Source organism: Lepus europaeus, chromosome 11 (genome assembly GCF_033115175.1).
Source record: "Lepus europaeus isolate LE1 chromosome 11, mLepTim1.pri, whole genome shotgun sequence".
In the NCBI taxonomy this organism is placed as follows: domain Eukaryota; kingdom Metazoa; phylum Chordata; class Mammalia; order Lagomorpha; family Leporidae; genus Lepus; species Lepus europaeus.
The window spans coordinates 116,455,742-116,481,489 of NC_084837.1; the positions used below are offsets into that span (position 1 = coordinate 116,455,742).

The window sequence follows — 25,748 nt, forward strand, 5'->3', positions numbered from 1 at the left end:
TCCTAAAGTTGTATTTATGAAATGAATGAAGTTTATATTCCTTAAATAAAAGGCTTCTTTGCAGGGGGAACCTATCCTTTATCTTTCTTATAACATGTGTACCAACATTTATTAAAATTAAAAATCTTTTAAAACTTAGAGCAATACATATTGAATATAAAGGAAGAAAATTGAAATTATCTATAATCCTGTCATTTAAGGAGTCCAAGTAGTTAGTGCTTCAGTCTTTTAAATTATTTTCTATGTGGAACTTTGTTTTTTTCCTAACATGTACACATAATGAATTGTTTTTTGTGCTGAATATGAGTGTGCCTATGTATAATTATCCTCTATGAATGCATTTCTAGAAGTACCTTTTAAATAAGTGCTTCAGTCGAGGGTGGAGTGGGGAAGAGGGCTTGGGTCTTCAAGTGTATACAGATTCCACCACATGGAAGAGTTTTGGGAGCTAAGTAATCATGGCCAAATCTGAAAGTGGGGGTTAGGGATAGGAGCAGCAAGAGAATGGGCCATGTTGACTTGTTTTTTTCCTTCCTGTAGCATGCAACAGACTGGAATAAATATGACGACCGATTGATGAAAGCAGCAGAGAGAGGGGATGTAGAAAAGGTGTCCGCAATCCTTGCGAAAAAGGGCGTCAATCCAGCCAAACTGGATGTGGAAGGCAGATCTGCGTAAGTACTGCAGGTGATGTGAGCCTGTCTGAGGGATTTTGGTGGGCTCCTGTATACACGTGAGACTTGAGAATCGTGGTTATCATCTGTTTCTTCTACACGCTTTACCCAAGCCCTCAGTGTAAAACCTTTCACACCAGGTTCCTAGGGCAGGGAGACTACACAGAACACTGCCTGGCTGTCTGGTTGTGTGGGCTGTGTGGAAAACCACAGCCTGCAGTTATTTGTTGCTTGTCAGTTTTTATATTTCTTATCATACTCAATCTTTGAAGCAGCCCTTTAAAAGAAGTAGGAAAAAGTTTACAGGCCTTGTGTAACTTGATGTAGTCTTCTGAAAAGTCAGATCTGTAAGGTACAGTCTTCCCCCTCTGTTTATGCTGTGGAGCAGAGAAGAGGCACAGAACCAGTGGAGCCTGTGGAGAGGCAGGCTGTGTCCGCTCCTGGTTTTGTGTCGCTGAGGAGGCCTGTGGGTTTTCCTGTGCTTGGGAACCTGGTGTGTTTCCTCTGCGCACACCAGATCTTCAGCGCTTCCCTGCCTGTTGAGGTGGGGAGCTGCTCTGTTAAGGGTAGATCTAGATTCTCATAAAACCCTCTATAATTACAGTAGATACAACTTTACTCAGGAATCCTTCCAACGTTATAGGTGAAAAGTCTAATTTCCCAAAATCCTCGGTCTTAAAAGTATTCAGAATCTCAGCAACTAAAACCAGATACTAAATATAGAAATGAATATTAGGAAGTGGACGGTTAATGTTTGATGTGGGTCACTACCTTGGAATGCTGAGATATTTAAATATAGCAAGAAAAGCAAAGCATAGCTATAAATCAAATAGTTTTTAAGAGCAATAAAATTGCAAAGTTTCCAGTTTGTATTACTTCAGTTTTATCAAAAAGCAGTTTGGCAGCTACAGAAACATTGTGTATTTTGGGTCCTGCCCCTGTTTTTGTTAAATGTTTAAGTATTTATAGGGCTTACTGTATAACGATCATTTCATACCTTTCAGTGGTTTTATTTTTCTTGTCTCCCTCCAAATGCTAAGATGTTAAAGGGTGAAGGGATCTTCTTTGGGATGAAGCTCTTCAGCAACACCTCATTCATTTCCACACATTCATACTTGCAGTGTTTTGAATGAAATTTGAATTCAGATGTTTTTGTTCTAAGGTTCAGTTGTTTTCTTTTTTTTTAAATTTATTCCAGGTTTATTTTTTCTCTATATATCATCATCCAAAATTTTTTTTTTGTAGCTGATAATTGGGTCATTTTTAAAAATTATCCATTTTGACAATCTCTGTTTTATGTATTTATTTTTTTCCTAGTATGCATTTTTTCATAATGATATTTCCCAATCTGTCCACTCTCCCTCTCTTCCTTAGTCCCACCTCCCTGTTTCTTATTTTTCTGTTAATTTTTACAGTGATATACTTTCAGTGTACTTTATAATTACCAGGTTAAGCCTCCATTAAATAAAGAATTCAACAAGTAGTAAGTAGAAAAACCACTCTTCCTCAAGAGTGTAGACAAGTCCTATAAACAATAAGCAGGTCTCAAGGTGTCAATTTCACTAATGTACATTACATTTTTTTGAGTACTCTTTATATTAGTTACCGCAAATCAAGGAAAACATGTTGTTTGTCTTTTTGGAAATGGCTTATTTCATTAAGCATAATGGTCTCCAGTTGTATTCATTTTGTAGTGAAAGATTTAATTTTTATGGCTGAGTAGCATTTCATTGTGTGTATATATCACAGTTTCTTTATCTGGTGATCAGTTGATGGACGTCTGGCTTGATTCCACATCTCAGCTATTGTGTATTGAACTTCTATAAACATAGGGGTGCGGATGGGTGACTCTTTCATATTCTGATTTCATTTCCTTTGGGTAAATTCCCAGGAGTTTCCGGGGCTATATAGTAGATCTTTCCTTAATTTATATTTACTTATTATTATTTATTTGTGAGATAGGGAGAGAGGAAGATTTTTCTTCCACTGATTCCCTCCTGAAATGACAGCAATAGGCTGTGCCAACTGAAGTCAAATGCTTGAAACTCTCTTAGTGTCTCTCACAAGAGGGACAGAGATCTAAGTATTTGAGCCATCATCTGTTGCCTCCCAGGGTAGACATTAGCAGAAAGGTGAAATCAGAGAGTCAGAAACCAATGACTAGAACCTTGTCATTCTGACATGGGATTCAGGGGTCCCAGGTGTCACCTTCATCAGTGTGCCAGACTCCCGCACCCAGGTTCAGTTTTCAATGGCATTATTTGTATTAATAGAGTTTTAAAAATTTGTAATTTATGAACTGTGAACTTTGGTTTATGAAATATTTCAGTGGGATTGGTCTTGGATGTTTTCACTGTAGGAAGTGGAATTTTTTTTTTTTTTGACAGGCAGAGTGGATAGTGAGAGAGAGAGACAGAGAGAAAGGTCTTCCTTTGCCGTTGGTTCACCCTCCAGTGGCCACTGCAGCCGGCGCATTGTGCTGATCCGAAGCCAGGAGCCAGGTGCTTCTCCTGGTCTCCCATGGGGTGCAGGGCCCAAGCACCTGGGCCATCCTCCACTGCCTTCCCGGGCCACAGCAGAGAGCTGGCCTGGAAGAGGGGCAACCGGGATAGAATCCGGCACCCCAACCGGGACTAGAACCCGGTGTGCCAGCGCCACAAGGCGGAGGATTAGCCTGTTAAGCCACGGCGCCGGCCATTTTGTTTGTTTTTTAAAAAATTATTTAATTATTTGAAAAGCAGAGTTAGAGAAGGAGAGACCGAGATCGATCTTTCATCTTGATTCACTTCCCAGATGGTTGCAATGGCCAGGGCTGGGCCAGGCCAAAGCCAAGAGCCTGGAACTCCATCCAGGTTTCCCACATAGTGGATAGGGGCCCAAGTAGTTGGGGCATCTTCTGCTTTCCCAGAGACATTAGCAGAAAGCTGGGTCAGAAGTGGGGCAGCTGGGACATGAACCAAAGCTCCTATGGAATGCTGGCATTGCACGTGGTGACTTAACCTGCCTCGCCTCAGTGCTGGCCCCTCTGGGATCTTTGTATGAAATATTTCTGAGGTTGGCTCATTTCACCTCTGCTGGAGGCTGAGCTTTCTGTCTTTCTGGGCTGTTTAGTTCTCTTCAGGCCACCTTGGAGTAACTAGAGAACCCAGCGCTCCTTTACCTGAGAGCCAAACACCAAAGAGGTGTCACTAGACTGCTATGGACTCACCAGAAAAGTGTGACCCAACCTGGTCCGCAGAATCTTTTTGGATTTCCATGGGAGAAGATTCTCAGGATTCAGAAATGTTAACAAAGGACCTCAGTAAGTTGACGCTCAGCCCTTCTGCAGCATTCCATTCTGCACTGGAAGAGCCACCTTAACAGTCTGGCAGAGCTGTCAAGATGGTATTCCAGAGGCCCCAGACGAGGACGGGTGTGAGGATACTGTTATCTGAGTGGAGAGAGCGACTGGCCAAGCTGAGACATCTCCTAACGCACCAATATTCACAGCTTAAAGAACAAGGCAGAGAAGGTGATCCTAAGGGAGTTAAGGGTGAATCAAGGGCCGGCGCCGTGGCTTAACAGGCTAATCCTCCGCCTTGCGGCGCCGGCACACCGGGTTCTGGTCCCGGTTGGGGCGCCGGAGTCTATCCCGGTTGCCCCTCTTCCAGGCCAGCTCTCTGCTGTGGCCTGGGAAGGCAGTGGAGGATGGCCCAAGTGTTTGGGCCCTGCACCCCATGGGAGACCAGGAGAAGCACCTGGCTCCTGCCTTCGGATCAGCGAGATGCGCTGGCCACAGTGGCCATTGGAGGGTGAACCAACGGCAAAAAGGAAGACCTTTCTCTCTGTCTCTCTCTCACTATCCACTCTGCCTCTAAAAAAAAAAGAGTGAATCAAGAAGTGAGCCATTCAGATGCTGCTGCAGTGACTGCCTGGCTCATGGATGGGATCCCTCGGAGAATGCTAGGATAGGAATGGATTACGACAAAGAGTCAGGCTAAACGTAATCTCTGTTTTACTGTTCTTGCTAGTAATTTTATACAGTAGAACACTATGCTAAGATAGACTTGCATACCAATAATTTTGATGACCTATGATATTAGTTGTAATTGTCTTTCTCTTCCTACCTTGGTACCAGTGATTTATATGGAATCTGTAGTTTGAATGTATTGGAATGATTTCCAATATCATTCAAGTTATTTTTGTCTTTCTGGTTTGACCCAGAGAAACACCAGTAAGTTTCACGTATTCCCATGTGTTTCAGAAGACTAAAGGCAGTGAGATGAAACTCAGCACCAAGAGCTGTGCAGAGTGACTTGTGGGAAAGGAATGTAAAGAATACATTGAGGGGCCGGCGCCGTGGCGCACTGGGTTAATCCCGTGCCTACAGCACTGGCATCCCATATGGATTTCAGTTCTGGTCCTGGTTGCTCCTCTTCCAGTCCAGCTCTCTGCTGTGGCCTGGGAGGGCAGTAGAAGATGGCCCAGGTGCTTGGGCCCTGCACCCGCATGGGAGACCAGGAGGAGGCCCCTGGCTCCTGGCTTCGGATCGGCATAGCTGCAGTCGTTGTGGCCATTTGGGGAGTGAACCAAGGGAGGGAGGACCTTTCTCTCTGTCTCTCTCTCACTGTCTGTAACTCTACCTGTTGAAAAAAAAAAAAAAAGAATACATTGGTTGTTTTGTCTAGATAATAATAATTAGGACAGATAATTAGATGTTCTAGTTTTCAAATGTTTGAATTGCAATAAAAGGAAATTTTGATGTGTTGTTTCAATTTTCAGTAGTAGATAAATGTATATATAGAATAACTAATTAAAATTGACCTATTTGAGTTTTTAAACAAAAAATTTTTTCCTATTTTTACTTACAAATTAATTATATTCTTCCTTAATTGAAACATTTTGTGTATCATCAGTTATGAGATAGGTTACAAATATGTTTTCCATTTTGTTTGTAATTACAAAAATAATGAATTTTGAAAAATATATTTTTTTTAAATTTAAAGTTTGAGACAGAAGAAGTAAGGGCTGCTTCTCCTCACTGTGGTTACACAAATAAACTGTTTTACTCCTGACTTGCTCACTGCCAGGGTCTGTTTTCTTCTGCTTGCCTCTTCTATGGTCAGCCCTCCCAAGTCCCAACCCAAGGTGTGACAGGTTCATCAAGGACTTGGCAGCCGGCTGGAGAGCTGTAGCCTCTACTTGCCATATTTCCCCATCCTGCCTCGACAAAGCGCTATTCAGACTCCCTGTTTTCTCTGGAATTAGCAAATCCTCTAAGGGAGGAAGTGGTCTCCAGTGCTCTGCTCCTGTCTCTGAGCCTCTGTCTTTCCTTGCATCCTGGCTTAGTGATTGCACTGTGCCCTTAGCTCTCTGATGCCCTCAAGCAGATGCTTGCATTTGTACAGTTGTTCTAGTTGTACAGCTTGTTTCTATTTGTACAGTTGTTCTAGTTGTCCTCATTGGTGGTATTTGTCTGCATTGCCTATGCTGTCCCCCATCGTGAAGCAGAAGCCCATGTCTTCTAAAAGTTGTAGTTTTTTTAAATTGTGAAAGAATATTTCTGGCCGGCGCCGCGGCTCACTAGGCTAATCCTCCGCCTTGCAGCGCTGGCACACCGGGTTCTAGTCCCTGTCGGGGCACCGATCCTGTCCCGGTTGTCCCTCTTCCAGGCCAGCTCTCTGCTGTGGCCTGGGAAGGCAGTGGAGGATGGCCCAAGTGCTTGGGCCCTGCACCCCATGGGAGACCAGGAGAAGCACCTGGCTCTTGCCATCGGAGCAGCGCGGTGCACCGGCCGCAGCGCGCTACCGCGGCGGTCATTGGAGGGTGAACCAACGGCAAAAGGAAGACCTTTCTCTCTGTCTCTCTCTCACTGTCCATTCTGCCTGTCAAAAAAAAAAAAAAAAAGTATATTTCTGTAAAGCAGCTTTTCAGATGTCCTTTATAGCTCTTTGCATACATGTTAATGATTCTTCCTGAACCACATCTACTGTTTATACCCCACCAGCATTAATAAGCTGTTGTTTAATTTTTGTGCTTTCTTCCCTTGAGTACGGCACCAGCATAGTGCCAATCCATTTTGAAGAAAGAAGTCTTCAAGTTTTGGTACCTGAGAAATGAAAACAAGCAAGCAAATGAAAAATGATGTCTCCGAGAGTTTAAGGAGACTAAATACTTTAGCTTGAAGAAAGTTCGAGAGTATAAGGAGACTAACTACTTTAGCTTGAAGAAAGTTAGCCTTCTTCAGAGGGTTCTGATGGTTCATTGCAGAGGATAATTCTGTGCCTCATTGTTGCAGCGAGATTAAATGATAGCCTGAGCCTTACAGCCGAGTCAGGACTCACCTGACTTTGAGGAGCAGAAACGGTTTTTCTCGGATTCCAGCTGTACACGATCTTGCTTTATTTAGGAGATGATGGTGTCTAGTTTTCAAAAATATTGACTGTAAAGCTAATAAAACCACATGAGATAATATCTGGAAATGGATTGCAAGCTATCTTCAGATTGTGTTTCTAAGCAGGTAGCCATTCAAATTTGAGGGTCTCCTTCTCTCTGGCATTGTTACTGGTTATCTGGATATATTAGGAAGAAAAACAGACAAAAATTCCTCCTTTTGTTCGGTTTGCATTTGAGTTGGAAGAGATTGATAGACTACAAGGAAATGCTGAATTTATTTGTATGTTATCAAGTACTAAGTTCTTTATAGAATAATAGAGGCAGGTATGGGGGAACTATGGGACCTAAAATATCAGGACATTGAGGAAGCATTCAGTTTCTAAATGGCAAGTCCAGGAAAGCTGCCTGCTGAGAGCACTTTACTTTGCACAGAGGGTCAGTACCCAGGCGCCTTGCTGAGCACCTGCCTGACCTTGATCTTCTGCTTCCTGCAGAATGGTTACTGCCCGTGTTCAGGGCCTCAGCGCTAGATTAACCTGAGTCCATCATCCTTTACAAACAGCTCCTACTGTACTTGTCCTTACCAGTCTGAATTTGGTGGAGTATTAGTTAAGATCCATTCTTACCTTACACAAAATGTTTCCATAAATGTTTGTTGATTTATGAAGTGTTAGATGGCCAAAGAAATAATGTAACATTTTGTTATCTAGTGTCTCTAATACTTGATGGCTTAAAGTTTGTTTCTTTCTTTCAAGGTTGATTTATTTGAAAGGCAGATTTACAGACACACACACACACATACACATAGAGAGAGAAAAAGAGAGAGAGCGCGCGCGCGAGAGAGTGAGCCTGAATACTTAGGCCATCCTTCGCGGCTTTCCCAGGCACATTAGCAGGGAGATGAATTGGCAGTGGAGCAGCCAGGACTTGAACCAGTGCTTGTATGGGTTGCCAGCATCACAGGTGGCGGCTTAAGCCCCATGCCATCATGCCAGCTCCCTAATGTTAGTTTCTTGAGGTTGCTCCCTTGCTGTGTTGAGAGATGGATTAAGTTTTATGCCTGTTTTTTGTGACTTTGCCTTATCTCACAGGTCTGTGAACCAGAGAACAAACTGAGTGGTGGCCAGTGGTGCTGCTGGCTAGAGGACACCATTTCTTCTGTAGGTTTTAAGGGTAGTTCAGTTATGGTTTTGAAACCTTACTATGTCACATATAGTTTACTAATTCAAAGAGAAGAGCCAAATGTTTCGACCTGTCTTTGGCCTCAGCATTCTGCAGTAACTTCCTTTGTTTTGGTAGTTTCATTATGTTTGAAACTAAACAAAAAAATCTGATAGCAAATTCTCACTGCACATTTATTAAAGCATTGGCATTCTTTCTGTTAAAATAGTAAACTATGGCATAAATGATGGTACAGTATGAATTTTCTCTTATTAAGCTGATGGCTCATTAGAATATTTTGTGGATTCTAAGGAGGTGTTTTAGAGAGTATTCTATTAAGTAAATGGGATATGTTTCTTTTTTCTTGTATGTGTAGGTTGAGGATCCTTAATATAAAATCCTTAATATAAAAGTCTCAGCTTTCTGGATTTTGGATTTTGGGTTAGGGACGTTCAACCTATGTGGATATTCTAAAGTAATATTTAAAATGTGTGTGCATGTTGAATAAAGAATGGCATTAGGGTCACATTTAAGTTATCATTGGTAGTCTCTGTGACATAACAAGTGTGTTCTTTTTCTTAGCTTCCATGTTGTGGCCTCCAAGGGAAATCTTGAGTGCTTGAATGCTCTCCTTATCCATGGAGTTGATATTACGACCAGTGACACTGCCGGTAGGTTTGCCTCCCCACCCTGTTAACAAGATAAGGAGGATGCCAACATGATCCATCCATGCTAACATCCTAAAACCTGAACATGATTGAAAAAGCAAAATGCTTCTTTTTGTTTTTCAGTAGTGGAGATAAGGTTTATTTTAGAGGTAACACTGTGGGAAGGAGGAAGGCTGTGACAACGAGTGGAGACTGTAGCCCAGTGCTAGTGTTAGTAGTGCTCCAGGACCCTACAACCTCAGAGTTTGAAGACCTGTTAGGGGTTATTTAGTCTGTATTCATATACTATGCAGTTCAGTTTAGTTGTCGGTATCTTGTCATACAGAACAAACTGCCTCTTAACAATAGCCACATCAATAGAAATGGTAACAAGAACAGATGATGTTTATTGAACACTTAGGGACCTCCTTTGTTTGTGCTCTCTGTATATGAGCTCGTTTTCTTCATGTCAACATCATGAGGTTGTGATGTTGTGAGCTGAACTGTTAGGAAACTTGCCTAAGAGCCTGCAGTGGCTAAGTAAGTGCTCTTAACGTTTATGCCCCACAAAGAATCCATTTTATTTGACCACTTATAAAAACAGTTCTGTTTATTTGAAAGGTGGAGTGGTGGGGATAGATGGAGAGAGAGAGAACTATTTTCCTTGACTGATTCATTCCCCCTAATGGTTGCAATGGCTAGGGCTGGGCTAGGTTGAAGCCAGGAGCCAAGAACTCTATCCTGATCTCTGGCATGGGTAGTTGGCACCCAAATACTTGGGTTGTCTGTTGCTACATTTCCAGGCACATTAGTAGGAAGCTAGATTGGCATCAGAGCAGCTGGGACTTGAACCAGCACTTTTATGTGGGCTGCTGGCGTGAGAAGAGATAACTTAACTTACTATACCACAACTACTATACCACAATGCCAGCCCCGCTTGGCAATATTTTAAAAAAAATTATGATCCTAGAAATCCAAAGTCTAATATTTGATGGCTTAAAGTCTAATATTACCAACAAAGACATTTCACCTGATCTTCTGCTTATACTCCAATGTACCTATGTCTTTTACTATGGCATAGGCTGGTGCCACGGCTCACTTGGCTAATCCTCCGCCTGCGGCGCCGATACCCTGGGTTCTAGTCCTGGTTGGGGCGCTGGATTCTATCCTGGTTGCTCCTCTCCCAATCCAGCTCTCTGCTGTGGCCTGGGAAGGCAGTAGAGGATGGCCCAGGTGCTTGGGCCCTGTACCTGCATGGGAGACCAGGAGGAAGCACCTGGCTCTTGGCTTCAGATCGGCGCAGCGCGCTGCCTGCAGCAACCGTTTGGGGGGTGAACCAACGGAAGGAAGACCTTTCTCTCTGTCTCTCTCTCACTGTCTAACCCTGCCTGTCAAAAAATAAATCTTATGGCATAAGTTTTTCTACAGTCAAAGGTGACTATATTTCTTTAGCAAGAATGTTAGTTTTCTATCTATTGGGAAAATCTTTCTCAGTGTTTTTGGTTTCTTAACTCAGTTTCTGCAGTTGTATTTGTTATTCAATTAAAAATAGGAGTTGATTTAGAACAGAGAATTTCCTCCACAACTTTAATACATTATCCTGGGGCCAGCGGTGTGGTGAAGTAGGTAAAGCTGCTGCCTGAAGTGCTGGCATCCCATATGGGCACCAGTTCGAATCCTGGCTGATCCACTTCCCCCCCCTTTTTTTTTTTTAAAGATTTATTTATTTACTTGAACAACAGAGTTACACAGAGAGAGGATAGGCAGAGAGAGAGAGAGAGGTCTTCCATCTGATGGTTCACTCTTCAGATGGCCGCAATGGCTGGAGCTGCGCTGATTCGAAGCCAGGAGCCAGGAGCTTCTTCTAGGTCTCCCACATGCATGCAGGGGCCCAAGGAATTGGGACATCTTCTACTGCTTTCCCAGGCCATAGAAGAGAACTAGATTGAAAGTGTAGTAGCCGGAACTAGAACCGGCGCCCATATGGGATGCCAGCACTTCAGTCCAGGGTGTTAACCCGCTGAGCCACAGTGCTGGCCCTTGCTCTACTTTCAATCCAGCTCTCTGCTGTGGCCTGGGAATGCAGTGGAGGATGGCCCAAGTCCTTGGGCCCTGCACCCATGTGGGAGACCTGGAAGCTCCTGGCTCCTGGCTTCAGATTGGTACAGTTCTGGCTGTCGCAGCCATCTGGGCGGTGAACCAGCAGATGGAAGACCTCTCTCTGCCTTACCCCTCTATAACTGTGCCTTTCAAATAAATAAATAAATCTTAAATACATTATCATATGTCTTAACGAATGGGCATTGTAAATAGATACAAATCCATTATTTAGGAATGGAATTGAAAGAGAAGATGGAGATAGAATTCAGTTGAATAGAAAAATCTTTGCCTAAAATGCATCAAATTCTAAATTGAAAACTCAAATTTACTGGCACCTTTGGATGAATGATGAAATAAATTATTTTATTGCTTATGTATGTGCCCATTGATGTAGAAAAATATTTATTTTTAGAAATTTTGGACAGGCCATGTCTCCTCAGAACTCTGAAGGCTGTTTATTTTACTGTGAGGATTCCAGGTCAAGCAGGTTTCTCTCTTCTTTTTATGTCCTTTTTGCCCTAGGATTTTTTTTTTTTTAAGATTTATTTATTTGAAAGGCAAAGTTAGAGAGGGGGAAAGAAGAGATAGAGAGATCTCCCATCCTCCGGTTCACTTCCCAAGTGGCCGCAACAGCCCATGCTGGGCTGATCTGGAGCCAGGAGCTGGGAGCTTCTTCCAGGTCTCCCACATGGGTGCAGGGGCCCAGACACTAGGCTTGTCCTCCACAGCTTTCTCAGATGTATTAGCAGGGAACTGGATCAGACGTGGAGCAGCCAGGACTCACTGGCTTTACCTGCTATGTTATGGCGCTGGACCCCCTGTCCTTGGCTCTTTGCCAGGTGACCACTACAGTGACTTCTGCCCACTGCCTTCAGGGCAGATGAAGCCCAAATGCTTTGCCCAATTCAGTGGACTTTTCCCCATATGTTGTGTCCCAAACACCCTGCTTCCTGCTTCCTGTCCTTTGTTTATGCTGTTATTCAGTTTCGTTTTGATTTGATTTGCTGTATTGTGTTTGTCACTTGTGTTATTCTTTCTTCAGGACAGGGGCCTTTTCTCAGTTGCTAACAGGGTCTGATACAATTCAAATGAAGCCATTTGCTAAAAAATTTTTATATTATCTCCTAGTTTATTTGTAAGTAGGTTTTAAGCAACTAGATTTGCAGATTGTACGAGGTGTGCCTCTATGATGTACTTCACATTGGGCTGTAGATCTCATGTCGCCCTGATGTGTCACTGTCATCTGTGTCTGGATTGGGTCTTAATCCTCATGTGACATTTTTGTGTCATCAAGTTCTATAGCATTTTGTTGACCACCAGAGATGTCACCACTGCCTAACCCCACAATCACCACTCTGTCATATCTTACTTTGTGCAGGGACCCCTGCCCCTCAGGTAGGAAAAAATGGCTAAAGGCAGAAATGGTAGGGCGGCAGGGGCTTTCTGGGAAGTTGGGAATGGGTGGAGGGAGCTTTTGGGGAAATACTGCAGTGGAACTGGGTCAGCTGACGTGATATATCTAGGTCAACTGCAACGATTCAGGTGTTCGTGGGTGTGATTTTGTGTGGTGGTTGGGTAAGTAGAGCTGTAGCTCTAAGGTATTCAATAAAAAATTGTATAATTGAATATGTATTAGAAAAGTTAAAGTTTGTGCTAGGGTCTATAAGAAAATGCTCTGAATTGTTCAGGGCCCAGAGTCTGGAGACTAAACTCTCCTTGGGTCTGCCAGGAAGAATAAAAGCTGCTTTTCCTGTTAGAGCCTTGGTGTCCCGCGTGTCTGTCCGAGAATCCTGCTACAGCTTCACGTTTAATGCCACTCATTTTGGTCACCTTCAAAATGTAAAATGTTTTTTTAGATACTTACCCATGAACAGTAGGAAACTGGAATTTGAAATGGTCACATCCGATTTGCTTGTTGCCCGAGGATATTTGGATGTGGTTGAATGTGTGGTCTCTACCTGGAAAGACCTGGTCTCATGGTGCTTTGTTCTAGTGCCTGGCTAGTCAGGGGCACAGAGTTGATCAGACCTGGGAAAACTTACCCACTTATCTGAACTCACGTACCACTGAATACGAGTTGCAAGGCAGTTTGCATCCCTATCCAGGGTGAACAGAATATAGGATACTTCTTTTGTGGCAGAAAGGTATATTTGTGAAGTCGAGGTTTGTTTTAGGAAGTCTGTGAGGGCAGAGGAAGATGAAGATCACTGAAGCCTGGATTGCAGCATGAACTGATGAAACCCTCTGTCTGTCGCCATTCAGAGTGGTGTGTGTGCAGAAGTAACAATGGAGACAAAGAGTGTTTGCAGATAGCATTACTCTGTGCAAATGTACCTTGCCAGTGCTCAGAGCAAACTCCTTTCCAACCCATGCAGCGTTTCCTTTAAATTGCACATTTTAAAATACATTATGTTTGAGCAAGTTGTTTGATTTGCAGAGACAGAATCTCATTGTCAGCTTTGAGCTTTTAACAGAAGCGTAAATCTTGTGGAATATCCTTTCTATGACTTACACTTTCACTTTTCCACGTCCAGTGCCCACACTGCCTTTTTGGTGGTGCTCTGTGTAATGCAGGTACTTCTTTCCCCCTCCTTTCTTTCTTCTTATTTCTCTCCCCCGGCCCCCATTGCCTATTCCAGTATTTCCCTCCCTGCTCTGTCTTAGACTCTGCTTCACAGACACAATGGGGACAAGACAGGTTTCTGCTCTGTGTGGATTTGGGTGATTAATATTCTTCTCATGGTCATTGCTTTGGTGTGTATAGTATGTTACTAGACCACCAGATTAGGAGATCCATCTTAGAAAGCTGTAAGCCTGCTTACAAATTAAGCATCCTGTCAGTTAATTTTGGAAAAAGAAACCATATTTCTATGAAAAATCATGTATGAGACTAATCCTTCAGAGATATTTAAAATTATTTATTTTGTAGGAAGAAATGCCCTTCACCTGGCTGCTAAGTATGGACATGCATTGTGCCTGCAGAAGCTCCTACAGGTAGTAGAAGTGGTTCATGCTGTAGCTTGATTGATTCTAAATCATGGAAGTGTCATCTTGGAATCTGAGACCAAAGAAAATGGCTGACCAACTTTGAGTGTTAGCTTACATAATATTTTTTCCATCGTGTGTGAAGGAATGTGAACAATAAAGAATAAGAACTCTAAGGGAAATGAATTGCATAACTCAGTGTATTAAAAATAAATAACAAAGACTTGACCTTCCTGTTGACATTAGCTAGAGATTGGAATTTCTTGTTGTCTAGAAAATGACTTAAGACAAAGTGATAAAATATAGATCTATATGTTTCTATATAAACACAATTATCTTAGACTGCATAAATTTAGCAACAGTGGTTAAATATTTAGTCATGCAACCAGAGTTCCATGAGTTAGTTGCCTGAAATAAGCTTTCAGTCCTCAGAGCCCAGTCACACGTTTGCCACTAAGTTTCCCAGCAGAAGACATGTGTTTTTCCAATTCAGTAGTTTTTTTCTAAAAAAAAAAAAAAAAAATTGAAACAATAACATATTATGTAGTTCATTTTATTATAATGTTCCATACGTTTCCTGTTTGGTGAAAAACTGTTACTTTTATAGTTGCATAATATGTTTTGTGTTTTATGTGAAAATAATTCCTGGGTTGCCTAAAAATTCTCTAATTTTTTTTTGATAAATGGGGTATTTTAAGATTAACAGCTGTTCATTTGAGTGTGGCTGTTGAGTTTTGAAATGGAACTTCCTAGACAACAGGCTTGTGTGTTTTCACAGTACAATTGTCCCACTGAACACGTAGACCTGCAGGGAAGAACTGCACTTCACGATGCAGGTAAGCAAAGCTTTCCTTTGACACACACTTGTTAAAATATCTGGGTGTTCAAATTGATGTCTGAGTTTTAAACATGTAAATCTTTGTGCAAGTCATGAAGAACCAAGGAATATTGAGAACTTCTCAAATACTCAAATTTGCAGCTTATTATACTGTGCAACTTGAAAAGATTCGTTCAACAGTATTTACAGGACAGTTTGTCAGATCCTGAAAGTACAGCAGTGAATGAACCAGAGTCCTGCTCACACAGAGCACCAAGCCCTCTCTGTGCGTGCTTGTGTGTGTGTTTATGTGTGTGTATGTTTGGTAGTTATAGGAAACATGAGAAGGAGGAAGACATCTCTGTTTCTTAAAAACTAGGTATTCCTAATCTGTCTGAACCTCATTTTTCTCTTTTACCAAATGAAGTTAAAGATACTACTGGAATAAGCACTTAGAATGGAACCATAAATAGTGCCTGCCATATATTAATTTCTTAATTAGTGGTAGTGGTTATTTTTATTTAGGATTATTAGTGCTGGATTTCTTTTTTTTTAAAGATTTATTTATTTATTTATTGGAAAGGCAGAGTTATAGAGGCAGAGGCAGAGAGACAGAGAGTTCACATCAGCTAGTTCACTCACAAATGACTGCAATGGCCAGAGCTGGGCCGATCAAAGTCAGGTGCCAGGAGCTTCTTCCAGGTCTCCCACATGGCACAGGGCCCCAGGGACTTGGGCCATCTTCTACTGCTTTCCCAGGCCATAGCTTTCCCAGGCTGGCACTGTGGCGTAGCGAGTAAAGCTGCAGCCTGTAGTGCCGGCATCCCATATGGACGCCAGTTCAAATCTTGGCTGCTCCACTTCTGATCAAACTCTGCTAATGTTCTGAGTGAACAGAACATTGGAAGATGGCCCAAGCAATTGGGCCCCTTCACCTGCATGGGAGACCTGGAAGAAGCTCCTGGCTTCTGGCTTTGAATTGGACCAACAGCAGCCATTGCAGCTGTTTGGGGAGTGAACCAGTGGATGGAAGACCTTTTTTTCTGGTGCGCTCTCTCTCTCTCTCTCTCTCTCTCTCTCTAACTTTGCCTTTCAAATAAATAAATAAATCTTTCAAAAAAAATGTATTATGTTTCGCTTGGCCTTCAAATTTTTTTTAACTTTTATTTATTTATTTTTTATTTATTTTATTTATTTATTTTTTATTTTTGACAGGCAGAGTGGACAGTGAGAGAGAGAGACAGAGAGAAAGGTCTTCCTTTTGCCGTTGGTTCACCCTCCAATGGCCGCCGCGGTAGCGTGCTGCGGCCGGCGCACCGCGCTGATCCGATGGCAAGAGCCAGGTGCTTATCCTGGTCTCCCATGGGGTGCGGGGCCCAAGCACTTGGGCCATCCTCCACTGCACTCCCTGGCCACAGCAGAGAGCTGGCCTGGAAGAGGGACAACCGGGACAGGATCGGTGCCCCGACCGGGACTAGAACCCGGTGTGCCGGCGCCGCAAGGCGGAGGATTAGCCTAGTGAGCCGCGGCGCCGGCCTTACTTTTATTTAATAAATATAAATTTCCAAAGTACAGCTTATGTGTTACAATGGTTTTCCTCCCCCCCATAACTTCCCTCCCACCTGCAACCCTCCCATCTCCTGCTCCCTCTCCCATTCCATTCGCACCAAGATTCATTTTCAATTCTCTTTATATTCAGAAGATCAATTTAGTATATATTAAGTAAAGATTTCAACGGTTTGCACCCACACAGAAACATAAAGTGTAAAATACTGTTTGAGTACTAGTTATAGCATTAATTCACATTGAACACCACATTAAGGACAGAGATCTTACATGAGGAGTAAGTGCACGGTGACTCCTGTTGTTGACTTAACAAATTGACACTCTTGTTTATGGCGTCAATAATCTCCCTAGGCTCTAGTCATGAGTTGCCAAGGCTATGGAAGCCTTTTGAGTTCACTGACTCCGATCTTATGTAGACAAGGTCTTAGTTAAAGTGGAAGTTCATTCCTCCCTTCAGAGAAAGTTACCTCCTCCTTTGATGGGATCTGCTTCCAACTTTTCCCCATTCAATAGGATGCTGGCCTTGGGTTTTTCATAAATTGCTTTGATTGTATTGAGGAATATTCCTTCTATACCCAGTTTGCTTAGAGTTTTCATCATGAAAGGGTGTTGTATTTTATCAAATGCTTTCTCTGCGTCTATTGAGATAATCATATGGTTTTTCTTCTGCAGTTTGTTAATGTGGTGTATCACGTTGATTGTTTTGTGAACATTGAACCATCCCTGCATACCAGGGATAAATCCCACTTGGTCTGGGTGGATGATCTTTCTGATGTGTTGTTGTATTCTATTGGCCAGAATTTTATTGAGGATTTTTGCGTCTATGTTCATCAGGGATATTGGTCTGTTGAGAGTTACAGACAGAGGGAGGGAGAGACAGAGAGAAAGAGCTCCTATCTGCTGGTCTTTGAGAGAAGCTTTGAGCAACAGCAGTTTTACTAGAGAGAGAGATCTTCCATCTGTTTTCATTTCCCAAATGGCTGCAATGGTTGGAGTGGGCTAGGCTGAAGCCAGGAACCCAGGATTCTGTCCAAATCTCCCATGTGGATGACAGAGACCGAATTATTTGGGCCTTCTTCTGCTGCCTTCTCAGGTGCATTAGTAGCAATTTGGGTTGGAAGCAGAGCAGCTGGTCCCCAAAGACCTGACTCTGCAGTATGGGATGCTGGCTTTGCAGTTGGTAACTTAACCTGCTGTGCCACAAACTGATCCCATATTTTTCCTATGAATTCTAATGTTGGCCAAAGAAGTAGCTAGTGTGATTTTTTTTTTAAAGACAAATTCTCTTTTTTTAAAGATTTATTTATTTATTTGAAAGACAGAGTTACAGTGGCAGAGAGAGAGAGAGAGAGAGAGATCTTCCATTCACTCCCCAGATGGCTGAAACAGCCAGAGCTGCGCAAATCCAGAGCCAGGAGCTTCCTTTGGGTCTCCCATGTGGGTGCAGGAGCCCAAGGGCTTGGGCCATCCTCTAGTGCTTTCCTAAGCCATAGCAGAGAGCTGGATCAGAAGCGGAGCAGCCAGGACTCAAACCAGTGCCCATATGGGATGCTGGCACTACAGGCAATGGCTTTACCTGCAACACCACAGTGCCAGCCCCCAAAAGACAAAATCTTTTAAAAAGTTGATTAACATTTTTGAAGTTTTTTATTTTAAAGATTAAGTTTCAAAAGTCCTCATGGAAACCAATCATATATGAATAAAGTTTTATAATGAACATTTCAAATAAATCATTTTGGTATTTTTTTCTCATGGAATTACAACAATATTAATATTGTCTTATTTTTACTTAAATTAGCTCTCATCAAGATTATTACTGGGACATTTCTGTTTTTTTGTACAGGTTGTGTATCCCTTATCTGGAATACTTGGGACCAGAAGTACATGGGGTTCCAGGTTCTTTGATTTTGGAGTATTTGTGTATCATTTATTTACTTATTTTTAAAGATTTATTTATTTATTTATTTGAAAGGCAGAGTTACAGAGACAGAGGCAGAGAGAGAGAGAGAGTCTTCTGTCTGCTGGTTTACTGGTTTACTCCCCACATGGCCGCAACTGCCAGAGCAGAGCTGATCCAAAGCCAGGAGCCTGGAACTTCTTCCAGGTTTCCCACATAGGTGCAGGGGCCCCAGGACTTGGACTGCCAACTGCTTTTCCAGGCACTTCAACAGGGAGCTAGATTGTAAGTGGAGCAGCTGGGACTCGAACTGGTACTCATATGGAACACTGGCACTGCAGCTGGCGGCTTTACCTGCTGTGCCACAGTGCTGGCTCAGTATTTGCTTATCATGAGTTATGTTGGGGATACAACCCAAGTCTAATTATGAACTTAATTTATGCTTTATGTGAAATTTATATACATTGCCTGTAATACATACATATTATACGTATGTATAATGTTATACCTTCAGATATAAAGTATGTGTAAAAATGTAAATGAAACGGTTCCATGGTGTGGAAAGTCCTACATGAGACATGTGGGTATTCACATTCTTCTGTGTCCTCAGTTTCTTCTTCTGGTTCAGCAAATTCTTTTTTCTTTGGAAGGTCACACTCTCTAAGCATATTTTTATTTTACTATTTTTAAAAGATTTATTTATTTATTTGAAAGTCAGAGTTAGGGAGAGAAGGAGAAGCAGAGAGGGAGAGAGGGATAGAGAGAGAAAGAGTGAGAGAGAGAGAGTAGTCTTCCATCTGCTGGTTTACTCCCCAGTTGGCAACAACAGCTGGAGCTGTGACAATCTGAAGCCAGGAGCCAGGAGCTTCTTCTGGGGCTCCCACGCGGGTGCAGGGCCCAAGGACATGGGCCATCTTCTACTGCATTCCCAGGCCACAGCAGAGAGCTGGATTGGAAGTGGGGCAGCCGAGATTCGAACCAGCACCCATATGGGTTGTTGGCACTGGAGGCAGTGGCTTTACCCACTATGCCACAGCGCCGGCCCCTCTAAGCATATTTTTAGGACAGGCAGAACTTTCCCTGCATTTAGAGCACTTAGATTTATCAAGCAATTTGCCTTCAAGTAACTCAGCTGCTCTTCCGCTGTCGATTGCAAGGCTTGCTGTTATCACTCTACTAAATACAAGTGTGTTGTTTATTGCGCTGGTACAGTTCTGAGCAGAGTCTTTATCCAAAAACAGAATGAATGCAACCCCTTTTACTCTTCCTGGTGTCTTTATCTTTGATTCTAGTAACCTTTACAACTTTTCTGTGCTTGGAGAATATCTGGTATCAGTCATTGTTAGGGGAAAAGGCATGTTGGTAGTATGTGCTATGCTGTTGCTTGTGTCAATCCACCACTCATTTCTTCAGGTTGGGGAGGGCTGTACATGAGCCCTTGGCCTGGCTGGCTCACCTCTGATTCCTCCAGCCTCCTCGCTGCTTCCTGGGCAGAGTGGGTTATGCCAGGAGTTGGTGCTGAGAAACTGACTGGAGCGGGTATAGGCCCTGGCAATGGCATGTCTGCATGATGTGATTTGATCACATAATTTTTGCAGAGTGACTCCATAAGTATTATTTTGGTCAGAGATTGCAACGTCAGCTTATAAAATAAAGTATGAACTTTGTGGGCGATGCTTTATTCAGTGTGGCTGTTCTATAAAAATGTGAATGATTCCTTTAAAAACTGAGCTAACTTCAAGGGTCAAGGTAATAATAGCCATAGTTAGAAATTCACATAAATAGAAATCTTGGTTTGTATTGTCTGTATTCTCCCTTACAATAGCAGTATCTTCTGATCTTACACATGAATGACACTGTTCCTTTGTCCCAATAAATTATAAAAATTTTATAAACGGATGGAATCTGTTTTAAGCTAGAAAGTTGATGTTTGTAATGCTGAACTGAGAGTGAAGGCTACCACGTTTGGTGTGTTAGAAATGGAATAGTTTGTACCTTCTACTGACCTAGAAGAACACCGTGTGTCATAGCAACTTGTCAACCTTTGTGATTTTGCCTGTTTTTCAAAGCCATGGCAGACTGTCCTTCCAGCATACAGCTGCTTTGCGACCATGGGGCCTCTGTGAATGCCAAAGACATTGTGAGTCAGCTCATGTTTATCTTTATTTCTGTGCATGTATTCTAGCCATACGTTTTATGGTGTTTGTTTCCTTGGTGATCTTCTGCTTTTCTTGTTCCTTAGGATGGCCGGACCCCGCTTGTTCTGGCTACTCAGATGTGTAGGCCAACGATATGTCAACTGCTAATCGATAGAGGAGCAAATGTTAACTCCAGAGACAAACAAAACAGGTGATTCCTTCCTCATGGTTCCTCACATACCTGCAGGCCACAGTGACTGTGAAACTGCTGCTGTGACTTGGCCTCTCCATCCCCCCAGCTCTCCTTCCCTGGATTTGCTCCTCTGAGGAATTGGCATCCGCTTCTCAGAGTCCACTGTAGAAGCAAGGAGAGCAAATGCGGACTAAAAGCATTAATTAGGTCCCATTTTGGGGCTAAATAACTGAAAGAGGAATTATGTCCCAGAGGTTTTTTTTTTTTTTTTTTAAGATTTATTTATTTATTTGAAAGGCAGAGTTAGAGAGGGAGAAGAAGTGAGAGGGAGGGAGGGAGAGAGAGAGAAAGAGAGAGAGAGAGAGAGAGAGAGAGAGAGAGATTTTTTCTATCCACTAGTTCACTCCCCAGATGGCTATAACAGCTAGGGGTGGTCCAGGTTGAAGCCTTGTGGATGTAGGGCTCAAGCTCTTGGGCCATCCTCTGCTGCTTTCCCAGGCACATTAGCAGGGAGTTGGATTGGAAGTAGAGCAGCTAAGATGCAAACCAGTGCCCATATGGGATTCTTTCATTGCATGAGACATCTTAACCTGGTGGGCCACAATGCTGGCCCCTATTTTAAACTTTAAAGAAAATCTTTTAAAAAATTAGGACACATAAGAAGTAAAATAGGATTAAAAATTGTATCTATGGTCTTCTTCATCTGTAGATCTTTTGAGGTTAAAGTGATGCCTACGGGGGGTGAACCAATGGAAGGAAGACCTTTCTCTCTCTCTCTCTCTCTCTCTCTCTCTCTCTCTCACTGTCTAACTCTCTCTGTGAAATAAATAAATTAAAAAAAAAAAAAAGGAAGTGATGCCTGAATGTTTTGGAACCTGATGTGTTTTCATGGTTGATGTTCTGAAGTGTTTTCTCTCCTTACCTGGCCTAGCCTTAGTGCTGCCTCCTTTGAAACAAGTCATCTTCTGTACCTTGGATTCCCTCCGTGTAATCTTGCTCCTGCATTTGATGTTATTTCAGTTCATGGTTTTTTTTTTTTTTTTTTTTTTTTTGACAGGCAGAGTTAGACAGTGAGAGAGAGACAGAGAAAGGTCTTCCTTCCGTTGGTTCACCCCCCAAATGGCCGCTACGGCTGGTGCTGTGCCGATCTGAAGCCAGGAGCCAGGTGCTTCCTCCTGGTCTCCCATGCAGGTGCAGGGCCCAAGCACTTCGGCCATCCTCTACTGCCTTCCTGGGCCACATCAGAGAGCTGGACTGGAAGAGGAGCAACTGGGACACAATCTGCCACCCCAACCAGGACTAGAACCCAGGGTACCAGCACCACAGGCAGAGGATTAGCCAAGTGAGCCGCGGCGCTGGCCTCAGTTCATGGGTTCTAATGATTTATATCTGCTTTCCCCTTGCTCTTCTACAGGTCTAATGAATCATGGTGCCTACTCTAGTTAGGGTCACCGTACCTCTGACATCAGGTATCTGATCATCCCCCACAGTAGCTGAAGTTTTATGGTAGCTTGAAATTGAGATTCCCAGGATTCTGTAGGTGATACACAATAAAATTGATGGTTTCTTTTCATTTATTTTTCTGAACATGTTTGTAGTTTGTTGGAAGTGGATAACTTTAGCAGTCTTTAGATGCCATATTTCATAGCTTTCAGTGTATTTATTGTTCATTCATGTCCAAGGAGTAAATTCTTAAGCATTTTAATTATTAATATGATTATTAAGAAAGGGGCTTTTTGCATTACTTTTTGTTTGGAGATACTATAATTTGATCAAGCATGACTAAGAAACATTGATTTCAAAATCTCTGACAGGAGTGATCTGGTTGATCCATATATAGTGCCTTATACTTTTCTAGATCTTCCTCTTTTTGTGTTCCTAAAGATTTATGTTATATATTTAAAAGACAGACTTATATAGAGAGATTGATCTTCCATCTGGTGGCTCACTCTCTGAATGACGCAAGAGTTAGGGCTAGGCCAGGCCAAAGCTAGGACTGGAACTCTATCTGGGTCTCCTACATGGTGACTGGGGCCCAGGTTTTTGGGCCATACTCTGCTGCTTTCCTAGGCACATTAGCAAGGAGCTGGATTGGAAGTGTGGCGGTTGGTACTTGAACCCGTGCTCATATGGGATGCCGGCATCACAGGTGATAGCTTATCCCACTGTACCACACACAACACCAGCCCCTAGATCTTAGTCAAAGCAGCTTTGTCCATGTTTTCCCATTGAAAGTTCCCCCCATAACAGTGAGATAGGGCAATATGTGCTGTATATACTAGAGAGCAGATGATTTTAAAAATCATAAGCTTATTCTCTGGCACTGTTTCTTTAGGGTTCTTTTTTATTTTTAGCATTTGATTCACCTAATAACAGTGACTTCTTTAATGCCTGGGGTGTATAAAGTTTTATACCAGCCAACGTGGAGCAGGAATTGTTGAATGAGAAACAGCAGATACATAACAGGGTAAGGGCAGAAATCAGCTCCCTTAGAACATGCACAGTTCACAGTTGAAGACAGAGTTAGATATTTGGTGAATCCCTCAGCAGTGAAAATAGGGGATTGGAAAAAATAGTTTTTAAGGATCCTCCTGAATTTCTGTAATAGATTGTTTTTTTGTATGATCGTACTTTCTGATAGACAGTGATAGGTTTACGTGGTGATGGTCCCTTCACAGCTGAGTGAAGCAGTGGCCCATGTTAATGTAGGGTTAGTTGAGGAAAATTCTTTTGAGGAGAGAAGTTTAAAATGCAGTCTGAAGACATGCAAGTTCCCAGGAGAAGGAAGCACTGCTCTTTTCAACAGAGACAGCTCGAATAGAATCTGATGGTTCTCTGGGGGCAGCAGGGGTTCGTGGTGGGGTGTGGTTTGCATGATGTGGTTTGGTTCATTAAAGGACTCTGCATGGGTGAGATTTGAGCAGATGGGTAACAGTATTAGTTGGAGGAGAGTTTTATGGAAATTATTTACTTACAAGACGCTGAAGAACTGGAATAAATCTAGTTTGGTAACAGTAATTAAAGTATATAAGGTAATCTGAGATTTTATCTTTGTAGACTGAACATACAAAGTGAATGTTTTTATAAATGTGATGAAATTAGAGCACAAGATAAAACATGCAGTGAAATCTGCAACAAGTGTAAGTTCCTGAAGTAGTACTTGTTCTCTAAGAAGAAAAGCTCTGGCAGAAAATTTCTGAAGTGCTTGCTTTCATTTTTCTGAAGAATTTGTCTTCTTTTGTTTTTACTTTTAGAACTGCTCTCATGCTAGGTTGTGAGTATGGTTGCAAAGATGCAGTGGAAATCTTAATTAAAAATGGAGCTGACATCAGCTTGCTGGATGCCCTGGGCCACGACAGTTCATACTATGCAAGAATTGGTGACAATCTGGACATTCTGACCTTGTTGAAGACAGCGTCAGAAAATACCCACAAAGGTACCAGCAGTGGTGTGTAAGGAAAGCAGTCCAGGGTGATAAAGTCCGGTTTCTAAAAGCTTAGGTGGCAGAACTAGCGCAGTGCATTGTGAAGGCAAAGCATTCCTCACTGACAAACAGGATTATGCCATCTCCTTCTCTACTGTGGACCTGGTCATGACGTTATGGTCTCTCGATTGGAGGCAGTGTGTTCCATACTAAGGTACTTCAGAAAGTTTGTGGAAAAACAGAATTGAAAGATAAGTTTATTTTGGTGCACAAAATTTTTTGAAATCCATTCATGTTTTTTCCCAGTATGCATGTCCATGAGCTTTTTGAAGACCTGTTATACTTCATCTAGTTTATCTGGTGAACCTTGACACACTGTGGAGTGATTTAAAAACTGAGGAGGAAGAATCAATGCAAGTCTTTTGTGAATACTTTGGTTTGATAAGGAGGGGGCAAGCTGCTGCTTGATACTTAGTAGACTTTAAATAAGAAAGTCTCCTTGGGGTGAGAGTTGTGGTACAGCGTGTTAATAAGTTCCCACTTGGTTCCCTTGCACTCCATATCAGAATGTGTGGGATCCATGCCAGTCCCACCTCCACTTCAGATCCAAGTTCCTGCCAATGTACCTGGGGGCCAGTGGATGGTGGCCCAAGTACTTGGGTTCCTGCCACCCATGTGGGAGACCCAGATTGATTTCTAGGCTCCTGGTTTCTGCCTGGCACAGCTGCAGCTGCTGTGGGCATTTGGGGAGTGAACTAGCCCATGGGAGTGATGTCTCTCCCTCCCCCATCCCTCTATCTCCCTCTGTCTCTCTCTGCACTTGAAATAAATAAATCAACCTTAAAAAGAAAACAAAAGATGTCATTGATTAAATGTGTATAATAAGCATTCAACTGATTTTTGTTGAATACCCATGCCAAGTATTATTCTATGTTTATTAAAGAAAAGTTAGAAAATAAAATCTCAATGAATAAATAAAATTGCTTATCCTGCCACAGAGGAGCTTCTATAAATATTTTGAAGAATATCCTTTCATTTTTATGCATAAAATTGAAGCCATCTATAATCCTGAGTTATACCTTAAATTCTTAAGTTTTGAGGGCTCTTCCTTCATGAATAAAAGTTTTTTCTATAGTATGATTTTTATTGTTGTGTAGGATTTAATTTACTTAAAATCATTTAATAGAACAATTTTCTTTAGATGGTGTTTATAATTTTTTACTAATAGCAATGTATTGATGTCTTTATTTGTAAACATTTGAGCATATATTTGTTATCCTCTTAGGATCACTTCCTAGCAGTTGAGTCACTGGTTTTCAGAGCATGCACATTTCCTAAACTACTGGTGTGTACTGACATATTGCCTTCCAATATAGAAGTGTCTTTTTTTTTTTTTTTTTTTGACAGAGTGGATAGTGAGAGAGAGACAGAGAGAAAGGTCTTCCTTTTTGCCATTGGTTCACCCTCCAATGGCCGCTGTGGCCGGCGCATTGTGCTGATCCGAAGCCAGGAGCCAGGCGCTTCTCCCAGTCTCCCATGCGGGTGCAGGGCCCAAGCACTTGGGCCATCCTCCACTGCCTTCCCGGGCCATAGCAGAGAGCTGGCCTGGAAGAGGGGCAACCGGGATAGAATCCGGTGCCCCAACCGGGACTAGAACCTGGTGTGCCAGCGCTGCAAGGTGGAGGATTAGCCTGTTAAGCCATGGCGCCGGCCAGAAGTGTCTTAACTTTTCCATTTTTCCTCCTCTTGCCTCTGGCCTTGAATATTATAT

The 25,748-nt window shown here is 42.4% G+C and overlaps 1 protein-coding gene across 7 annotated transcripts in view; it reads left to right on the top strand.

Moving 5' to 3' along the window:
- Positions 1-25,748, top strand: part of UACA (uveal autoantigen with coiled-coil domains and ankyrin repeats) — a 117,559-nt gene that overhangs the window by 57,409 nt on the left and 34,402 nt on the right. For all 7 annotated transcript variants that reach the window (XM_062206553.1, XM_062206556.1, XM_062206552.1 and 4 more), the window contains exons 2-8: positions 541-674; positions 8,793-8,881; positions 13,887-13,951; positions 14,721-14,778; positions 20,292-20,362; positions 20,465-20,571; positions 23,808-23,989. In XM_062206553.1, coding sequence (XP_062062537.1) covers positions 541-674; positions 8,793-8,881; positions 13,887-13,951; positions 14,721-14,778; positions 20,292-20,362; positions 20,465-20,571; positions 23,808-23,989 — 706 coding nt within the window. The remainder of the gene's footprint in view (positions 1-540; positions 675-8,792; positions 8,882-13,886; positions 13,952-14,720; positions 14,779-20,291; positions 20,363-20,464; positions 20,572-23,807; positions 23,990-25,748) is intronic.